The following is a 9344-nucleotide window of genomic DNA, read 5'->3' as shown; positions in this document are numbered from 1 at the left end:
TGATGTTTATCTCGCTCTGCAGCTCCTGCTCTGAATAGGCTTTCTTGGATTCCCGCATGACAGGCACAAAATGCAGCCACAGCCCCTGCCACCAAGGTCAGCTCTTCAGCACACATTACCTGAGGAGCACTTGGCAACTCCTGCAACCTGAGCAGTGCCAGGAAGACTGTTTCACTTCTGCTTCTCCTGGCTCAGAAATTCATTTTCCTACCTAGAAAATGGAAAAAGAAAAGAAAGAAAAAAAAATCCTGACATAAAGCAGACACAGTTGATACTATGGAATTCTGGAAGGCAAGGGATTTGCCCCCTATGATGAGAAGTTGACTGCAAAGAACTAAGAAGAGCCATGAGCAGGTTGTGAACTTGTGGGTAAAATTAGGAAGTGCAGCAGTGCAGGGCTTCTGGAGGTGAGGGTCTGCTACAGCCGCCTGGAAAGAGAGCCTGTTGGTGGGAGCTGCTTCCTGCAGCCAGCAGAAGCATCGCACTCACTGACTCTCATCCTGATGGGGGATTCCAGTCAGTCTGGGAAATCAGCATGGCTGGCTGCAAGCAATCTGACAGACTCCTGGAGTGCAGTGAGAATCACTCTGTGGTGCAGGCATTGGGCACAGCAAGCAGAAGGGAAGCATGGCTGGACATGGTGCACACCAGGGGTTACGACAGGAGGCGGTCAGGGCTGCAGTGACCATGCCCTCCTTGAGTTGGTGATCTCAAGGAATGCGGGCCTGGCAGGAAGCAAAGGCAGGAGCCTGAACTTCAGGAGAGCCAGCTGCAGGCTGTTCCAGGAATTCTTGGACGAGATCCTCTGGACAACTGTTTGCAGGGGCAAAGGGATGGAAAAGAGCTGGTCACTTTCTCAGAAAAAAACTTGCTCAGGTTGCAGGCTGAGCTGCAGGAGAGGAAGGGGAGGAGGTGCCAGCACGGCTCTGCACGATGCTCTGCCACACTGGGCAGCTTGATCATGGCTCAGCAGTGGGATCCGACGTGGAGAAGGGGAGAAAGAATACAAGGATGGGAGGGAGCCATCAGACACAGTCGGTGAGTGTCTGTGAAGTCTTGCAGACCCAGGTTGTTTCTGCTTTCGTAGCATCTTTGTGCTGCAGGGTGAGCAAATTCTTCTGCTGCTTGATTCTTCTGCAGGAGCCGCCTAAAAGGGAAATGGCCACTGAGCTGCAGACCAAGCAGTACTGCCTGACGTTGGCCAGGGGAGCTTCTCCTGCCGCAGTGTGCTGATGACAGGTCTGGAGATGATCTGCAGGGCCAGTCCATAGACGGGAGCCAGGAAAGGACATGATGGGAGGAGGGAGGTGTTAAGCAACATCCAAGGCATCAAAATGCATCAGAAGGCCCTGAAAATCATCACAAAGCCACAGCCAGGAAGCTTGGGAGTATCATGAGCAGCATCCAGGATGCGAGAGATTATTTGCTACCATGCCAAATGGTAGCAGAGCTCCCCCTGCAGACATCCCAAAGCCAGACAAAACAGGAACAAACCCGGAGCTGTGCTGCACGCACCCCACAGCCACAGCATTGCAAGCTGGGGTGCCTTGCTGTGTGCTGCATTCATCCCAGTCCGTGTGAATGAAGACTCTGGAGGCAGTCAAGGCGTTGATTGAGCACGAGTGTGCTTTTATTATTATATAAAGGACAGGAGGGTGTGAGAGGTCCACGGTGAAGATGGGACTCATCCTGTCTTGTCATGGAGAGAGTGGCTCAGAGCTCTCAGTGCTGCTGTCCGGTGCCTGGGACTGGAGGCCTGATTGAAAGTCCCCCTGCAAGAGGCTCTGCTCCTCTTCACTGATGCTGACCTGCTCCTGCATGGAGGTGCTGCTGTCGGGGCACTCACACTGTGCTTCAGATGGGCTGCACTGCAGAGACTCTGGGTTAAAATCCACACTTGTGACTGTGGTGTCTGGGAGGCTCAGGTCAGCAACTTCAGCAGAGCCAGGTGTAATGAGAGCATGGACTTCGATGAGCTCCTTCTCTCCATTAATGTTGTTAGATGGAAGGCTGCTATTAGAACTGCAGCAATTTGTGCTTCCTATGAGCTCTCCACTGATGGAAGCACACAGAGCATCCTCGCTACTTGCCCTGGATCTTATGGCTTGGCAAGGGCTCGATTCACCTAGAAAGGATACACAGGGGTTAGTGTCAAACTTTCACAAGCTGAATTACGACAGTGGTACTTGATCAGGGGTGAAGATTTAGGCACGGGATTGAACGCCAGAAGGAGATACAAGTGCAGAGCAAGCTTGAATTGTATGTTCCTGAAAAGTAGGGATTTGGAAGCTGCATTTGCACCCTTACCTGCCAGGACTACCACTGCTGTTTCTGAGGGCTGCCTGGCATTGCGCTGCAGTTGGCGTTTGCTGCCAGAGGATGGCTTCCTGAGGCTGAAGCAGCAACACCAACTGCTAGCTGGTGATTCCTCCTTCTTGCTGGGTGGATTTTGCCTGGAGAGAGAAAACAGCCAATGCTGTGAGTCGTGCGTGGTGCAGGGTGAGGGAAGAGCAGCACTGAGCTCTTGGCAGCAGTTGCTTGTTCCTAGCACTGCCTGGTTTCTGCAGAAAAAAACAGAAAATCCCACCCAAACAATGATGCTAGGTGCTGGAAAAGAAAGTCCTCTTTACCTGTCAGATGGAAAGTTGATGACGGTGTGGAATTTGCCCTGCCCAGCTGCAGGGCTTTCTTCCACTTCAATGTCGTGGCTGCTCTCTGTCACAGGGGGAGAGCTGCTGTGGCCTCGCCTCTGTGCCTGTGCCTCCTCCAGGCTGAGCAGCTTTGTGGCAGCAGAAGAGACCCCCACAGACTTGGGCCCTGGGAGAGAATTGTGCCCTGTCAGGGAAAACCACAGGTAAGAGCGAGGATCAGAAAGCAGCAGCACAGCCACCACAGTTCTGGGGGAGGTGCTGTATTTTTCTCAGGCTTGCTTATCCGAGCCACTGGAAGAAGAGGAGCCCAAAATAACCATGTGGGAAGAGGTGTGTTTATGGCAAAGGACACGGTCATCATTAAGAGCAGCTTACTGTATCAAAATAGGCAAGGAAAAACCCAAGGAAATGGGGGCAGGGAACTGAGAAAGCTTCGCTGCCACACTTGCATCAAGCTTTTCCTGCGTGCAAACCATAATAATGACAGTTTCCTCCTTGTCAAATTTGGGCTTGGACATTCTCAGCATCCAGCAACAGGATGCCATACCCTAATGGAAGTCCAGAGGTCTGCTGTCCCCTTGATGGTAAAAGAGTATCTCAGACATCCTGGAGAAGGCCTGCATTTGGTCAAGGTGTCAGGTCAAGATGAAGCTAATGGAGGAAGACACTCACCTGCTGCATCTGCAATGTCTGCTCCGGATTTGGAGCCGAAGAGGACGTCTGTGTGGTTGATGATGAATTCCACCACATCCGACTGCGTCTGCAGCTCCATGCAGGCAGCTCTTCCGCTGGCGCAGGCAGACTCGTTCTGCTGTGATCTGTAGAAAAGGCAGATTTTAGAAGTCATTTCTCCAAGACCGTTTCCCCGAGTCTGAATTGTTGCAGCCAAAAGCTGTCAGCTGAGGCTCTGGAGACTTCCGCAGTGGGCAATCAGTGATGCCACTGCAGAAATTCCCCTGGATGATCAAGGACACGTCAGTCCCATCTCAACAAGACTGCAGAAATTGTCACCTAGACATTGTGCCCGTGGGGATGGAGAACAGCTCAGGCTCCTGCTCTTCTGTCAGCCACAGATTTTACAGAAGAGCACATTTGATGGAGAAAAAGGGAGCACTGTTTTTTTTTTTAATGGAGAACAGATGTAAGCGTTGTGTTGAAACAGAACCAGAAGTTTACCTTAAGAGGTTTGGAGCCCACACAATGGCTAGGTTCTTGGCATGCATGTTTGTGATGGTGGAGCTCCCAGCCAGACACGCCAAGTGTCTCATCAGGAACTCCAGTGTCCTGGAAAACAAGAGAGGCAAACGTTCAGCACCAACGAGCATGCCGTGCTGCAATTCAGAAAGCAAACCTCCATTCATGCTACTTCTTGTGATTGCTACTGTCACCGAAGATGAAGTAGATCCAACCTGACTGAGTGCCACGCTGCAGCACCAAGCCCCAGCACAGCACAGCCGCAGCCATCAGCTGCACCAAGCGTGCCCCCGTGCCCAAGAACTGACCCCATAAAGTAAGCCCATGGAGCCTTCAACCCTTCAGCATACACAGGCATCGTGTTGCCGGCGTGAGACACAGCCTGGAACCGCATCGTTGCCCTCTGCAATGCAGCAGGGCTGAGCTCAGCAGGCTGAGGGCAGCACTGACCTGTAGTGAGGAGCGGGCAGCTGCTGGATGACGTCCTGCATTCTGAGCAGCCGCTCCTCCTCTGTAGCAGCACCAACAGCATCCTGGAGTAGTGCAGAAAGGGAGCGAGACACCAATCAGGCTAGTACACCACTGCGAGTAAACCTCGTGGGGCTGACAGCAAAAGGGCCTCCGAGCTGGGGCACTGCTGCAGCCATCTGCCAAGAGGCCCAGGAAGAGGGAAATGAAAGACGTGGCCTTGTGCTTACCGAGAACTTGCCGTACAGCTGGTGGGTGAGCAGAGGGTTCGGGAGCTCCCTGAAGTACATCTTGCAGAGGGAGCTCACGCTGTGAATGTCACGGACGGTGAGCTCAGGAATCTGCTCCGACTCAAATTCCTGCCTGGAGAGAGGGACGCAAACCCGGTTGAGCGAGAGGAAGGCAAGCCCAAAGCCACACCAGATGCACTCAGGCTGTGTCAGTCGCAGCACTCTTACCGCAGTCTCTGGATGTTGGACGCGACGCCGGACAGGCGGTATATCCCCTGCACCACGCCGTGCTGCTCAATGAACTCAGCGCAGCTCTGGAGGACCTGGGGGACTGAAGAACACGTGCCAGCCGTCAGTGGAGCTCCTGATTCAAGTCCTGCTGCAGGCTGTGCTTCACATCCGATCCACTAAGCCCAGCCAGGCTTGGCTGAAGCAAATACAGATGTGCTTGTCTCTTAGGAGCATCCGCCTCACTTTATCCTTTAGCCATCAACTCCCATTACACGCGCCTCCACTGCTATCAGTCTGCCCCCTGCTAGATATGAGCTCCCTTTCATCTTCTTTAGACGCCCAGCAGAGGAAGATCTCAGGAATGGGCAGCTCCTTACCATCACGACCGGAGTGGAGAAGATGCTCTCCCAGGTCACCGCCAAACACCCTTTCCTTCTCCACCTCCCGCTCGGTCGGTTTCTTTGGGCGGGCCTTCACCAAGGAACGAAGGAAGGTGAGGATCTTGCTGCGTTTCTTGGGCACTGCACAACAAAAGGAAGAAACCAGGTCATTTCAGGTCTGGCTCCGTTGGACGAGGCCGAGCACAGCACATTCTACAGAGCACGTCAGAACGGGAAGAACGTTACCAACCAGTACATACAAAAAGGGATTTTCCCCATGCCTGGAGGAGCCCAAGGCCAGGTTGGATGGGGCCCTGGGCAGCCTGATCTAGTCTCACATTAAATGTGGGGGCTGGGAGACCATCCCGAGGCGGGAGGGTTGGAGCATGATGATCCCTGAGGTCCCTTCCATCCCAAGCCATTCTAAGATTCTATACTTTCCCCAAGTCCAATCATAAACACAGGAGGATTGGGCCAAATCTCTGCCCCATGGTGTGCATGAAGAATCATCAACCCAGAGGACAATGTGGCATGGATAAAGGAGGTACTAAACATGGAACACACCCCAAAAAAGACTTCATTTTGCTTCCCCGCACCATCAAATGTATCATCCATACCTGGCTTTGGCACTGAGTTGATGAGTGCCTCAGGAATGTTCTTATTAATCAGTTCCACACACTCCCCTGGGAAAAATCCAACCTGTAACAAGAAGAGAGGCCAACTATTGCATGCAGCACTTCTCAGATCTGAAGTGTTAAACCAAAAGCCAGATAACATTTCCCTCGGAACGTGCTTGCCTGACGTTCCATAAGACTATCCAGCAGAAAATGGCCATAGTTCACAGCATAAAGGTAACAATTTTTCAACATTAGCAGCCAAAGGCAAGGTCCTCTGACACCAACACAGGGAAACTGTTTATGTCCACTAGGCATCCTGTGCAGGCAGAGCAGCTCTAAGCTGAGATTCCTGCCTCTACTGAAGTTGCACTCTCCAGTCTGAAGCTTGTGCCTACCTGGAAGCCGAGCTTGCCTCTCCACCAGGGGGTCAGCTCCTTTGGTGGCATGTCGATGACACAGATGATGTCTCCCACCTGCAAGAGATTGCAACGTCAATCCCAGCTTCAGCACGGCTGGGAGGAAAGCACAGCTCAAATGACTGCATTCTTCTGCACTGCCAAACATCGCCAAGCATGAGAGCACTTGCACCAGTGCAGCTCTGAAGGCATTTGCCATTGTAAAATTGAACAACAAGGAACGCCTTGAACTGCTTACCTCAAAGGAGAGTTCATCCGCTGCCTGGGCAACGTATCTCTTAATAGCATGGGCAGCAGCAATAGCTGGAATGTTCACAGGTGCCACCTCATGGTCCAGCAGGGGCTTCCCCTTGTTCTCAGCCTGAAACAGAGAGCACAGGCCACGGTGAGGAGCTGGGAACCAACAAGGAGGATTTCAAGGTGAGGAGCACATCTGCAGAGAAAGCTGCAGGAAATGCACTCGGTCCTTATCATGGGCACTTCAGAAGGAACTGCAAGTCTAATAACGGCTGTTTCTCTCCCTGGTGTGCAGCAGGCACACGCCAGGCAATGCAAAGATGCATCTCTCCCCACCCAGACTAATCAGCAATGGCACTGACGCAGACAGGTGGCCTTGTCCATTTTGCCCCCTCCTTTCCTGCGCTCTTTGTGCAGGAAGGCTGACTGTTTAAGATGCTAGGAGACCGTGAAGAGGGAAACCAAAGCTACGGCTGCAGTTACAAGGTGCAAACAGTGCCATTGCAAGCACCAAGCAGCTCTCTTGAGCAGTCCAACCAACAGCGAGGCCAAACAGAGCAGAGAATGATTGTTGTTTCTGCAGCCATTTCAAGGGAAAAGTCAGTAGAGGACAAACACAACAGCCGAGATGGCTCTGGTACTTTTATAAACTTGCCACGCTTGCACTACTGTCTTGCCACAGAGGAGCTCTCTTGGAAAGCAGGAGAGCACATCTGCGGCTCACTCTGCTGGCTGCAGTCAGGGAACAAAGACCAATCAGAGCTTCATACTCTACCTCTGTCCATGCCAGGTCAGGCCCACAGCTGATCTCGCTGCACGCCACGGCCATCAGCGTAGGTGTGACAAGCTGGAACTGAAAAGAAACACACTTTTATGTTCTCTGTTCACATCTCTGCTGTGCTCCCTACAGCTGTCGGGCACACTCACACAGCCCAAGCACGCCTGCTGGTGTCCCTGGTGATGCTGTGCAGCTCTGCACAAGCTGGGGCTGGGACTCTTTGCCTAAGGGATTGGTTTCCTGTAGACCAGCTGGTCACAGCACCACAGACAGCATCCTTCTGAGGGCTGAGCTGCAGAGCATGTGGAGAAAACCCACACGTGACCAGCGTCCCATCAAAGCTGGATGAGGCTGTGTTACTAAACACGGGGCGTCACGGGCTGCTAAAGCATGTGGGGGGACAAACCATGGCAGGTACCTGGCAAGAGATCAGAACGAGGGAGAGAAATCTCTCGAATCCGCAGCCGTTCCTTGTCACTTTGCTCTGATCTTCCACGAGCAAAAGCTGCAGCAGGGAAGCAGGCAGAGGGTGGAGAGAGGAGAGAGAAAGAGCAGGTCAGTTTGCTTCCACGGTTTAGCAAAGAATACGAGGGAAAATCCAAAATCTGCCCTCCCTCAACTTAAAAACTTAAGTTTTCAACTTAAAACCATTTCCCTTTGTCCTGCTGTTATCTACCCTTTCAAAGAGTTGATTCCCCTCCTCTTTTTAGGCTCCCTTTAGGTACTGAAGGCTGCCATGAGGTCACCCCACAGCCTTCATTTCTCCAGGCTGAACAAGCCCAGCTCCCTCAGCCTGTCTTGGCAGGGGAGGTGCTCCTGTCCCCTGATCATCTCTGTGGCTCGCCTCTGGACCCTCTCCAACAGCTCCCTGTCTTTCTGGACACTGTACTGCAGCTGGGGCCTCACAAGAGCAGAGCAGGGGGGGACGATCACCTCCCTGTCCCTCATGGCCACCCCTCTGCTGATGGAGATAATGTGAGCCTATGAGCTCCGCCAGCCAGCAGTTCTCAGCACTCACTGTCCCCCCGTCTCTCCCACACTGTCTCAGCTTACCTACAAGGTGCTGCACAGGACGGTGTGAAGACAAAGGGACGCAGTCGGTGCACAAGTGCAACAAGCGAGCTGCTCAGTCAGAGCTCCAGCGCTCCAATGAAGGGACGCAGCACGCACTGCTCCTCCCCTCATTCTAGCCCTTATGACATCACTGAGGGCCACCAGGCTGCTCCACCACGGACAGGGTGGGGAGGCAAGACCAGTCACAAGGGCAGAAGATTCCAACAGCCCAGCCCAACGTTCTGGAATCAGGGGCTGCTTGGAATTCTACCCCAGCCAAATCCTGGAGAAGCTGGCACGGGGTCGTCATGACCAAAGCGCAGGACCTGGCGCTTGCTCTTGTTGAGCCTCGCACAACTGGCCTCAGTGCATCCCTCTGGAGGGCCTTCCTGCCCTCAGCCAGATGGACGCTTCCTCCCAGCAGCGTACCTTGCAGTGCTGGGCCCATGTCAAATCCACACTAGAGTGGCTTTTGTTACATTCAAGGGCATGTTGCAGCACCCATCTATTTCACCTGGAAGGAAATAAAGCAGGAGATGGGAGAAACACAGAACTACTGCCAGACTGCTTTATCCCTTTCTCAGCCCAACTTCCCTTGCCTCATCCCCTACCCCAACTCCTGGATGATGCCCACAGGCTGACAGTTGGATCTCAAGTCCATAGGACTCCTTTCACAGGGCTCCATCAAAAAGGCTGTCACACTTGTTCTGTACACTCACACTGACCCAGCAGTGGTATCACAGTCACTTAACACACACACAACAACCAAACCCCGAGCATGCACATCCCTTCCTGCGTGACTGCAGCCCACAGCTCCCCTTCACACCTCCGTGGATCTCTGGTGTTTTACACTGATGCAGCCTCGCTGCAGCTCTGTGGCTGTCACAGAAAGCCTGCAGGACCTCTTTCTCTGCAAACCCCGTCTGCAGGCATTGGTTCACGAGTTTCATCTCCTGCCCTCCTGAGCAAAAACAAGCACTAAGAACAAGAGCAAAGCACGCTGGACTCGACCTGGCTGGATCCCCAACCCTCAGTCCTGTCAGACGGACCCTGGTGTGGAGACTCATCCCCAAAGCCTGGCTGGACATC

The 9344-nt window shown here is 53.1% G+C and overlaps 2 protein-coding genes across 2 annotated transcripts in view; both read right to left on the bottom strand.

The window, feature by feature from the left end:
- Positions 1-1658: 1658 nt before the first annotated feature.
- Positions 1659-9344, bottom strand: part of LOC149912631 (rho GTPase-activating protein 32-like) — a 30112-nt gene continuing 22426 nt past the window's right edge. The window contains exons 10-11 of the mRNA XM_090132062.1: positions 2308-2453; positions 1659-2125 (exon numbers count right to left, since the gene is read on the bottom strand). Of these exons, the coding sequence (XP_089988188.1) occupies positions 1698-2125; positions 2308-2453 (574 nt within the window). The 3' untranslated portion in view covers positions 1659-1697. The remainder of the gene's footprint in view (positions 2126-2307; positions 2454-9344) is intronic.
- Positions 2627-9212, bottom strand: LOC149912632 (rho GTPase-activating protein 32-like). The gene is made up of 13 exons (XM_090130888.1): positions 8256-9212; positions 7621-7707; positions 7200-7277; positions 6426-6548; positions 6167-6244; positions 5772-5853; positions 5152-5295; positions 4772-4874; positions 4544-4676; positions 4296-4378; positions 3828-3935; positions 3324-3469; positions 2627-2835 (listed from the first exon to the last, which is right to left on the bottom strand). The coding sequence occupies exons 3-13, from the start codon at positions 7251-7253 to the stop codon at positions 2627-2629; spliced, it is 1263 nt and encodes a 420-aa protein (XP_089987014.1). The 5' UTR covers positions 7254-7277; positions 7621-7707; positions 8256-9212.

This window comes from Phasianus colchicus, chromosome Z, assembly GCF_987193195.1.
Source record: "Phasianus colchicus chromosome Z, bPhaCol1.hap1.1, whole genome shotgun sequence".
NCBI lineage: Eukaryota > Metazoa > Chordata > Aves > Galliformes > Phasianidae > Phasianus > Phasianus colchicus.
Note: the sequence above shows the minus strand (reverse complement) of the source record. Positions and strands in the feature narration are given on the sequence as shown.

Bases quoted from the DNA above. Each gene is read 5' to 3' on its own strand.
- LOC149912632 (XM_090130888.1), bottom strand. From the start codon at position 7,253: ATGGCCGTGGCGTGCAGCGAGATCAGCTGTGGGCCTGACCTGGCATGG. The intron at 6,245-6,425 runs GTAAGCAGTTCA...AATCTCTTGCAG, and splicing joins CGGATGAACTCTCCTTTGAG to GTGGGAGACATCATCTGTGT. The intron at 2,836-3,323 runs GTGAGTGTCTTC...TTTCCCTGACAG, and splicing joins AGACATTGCAGATGCAGCAG to GGCACAATTCTCTCCCAGGG.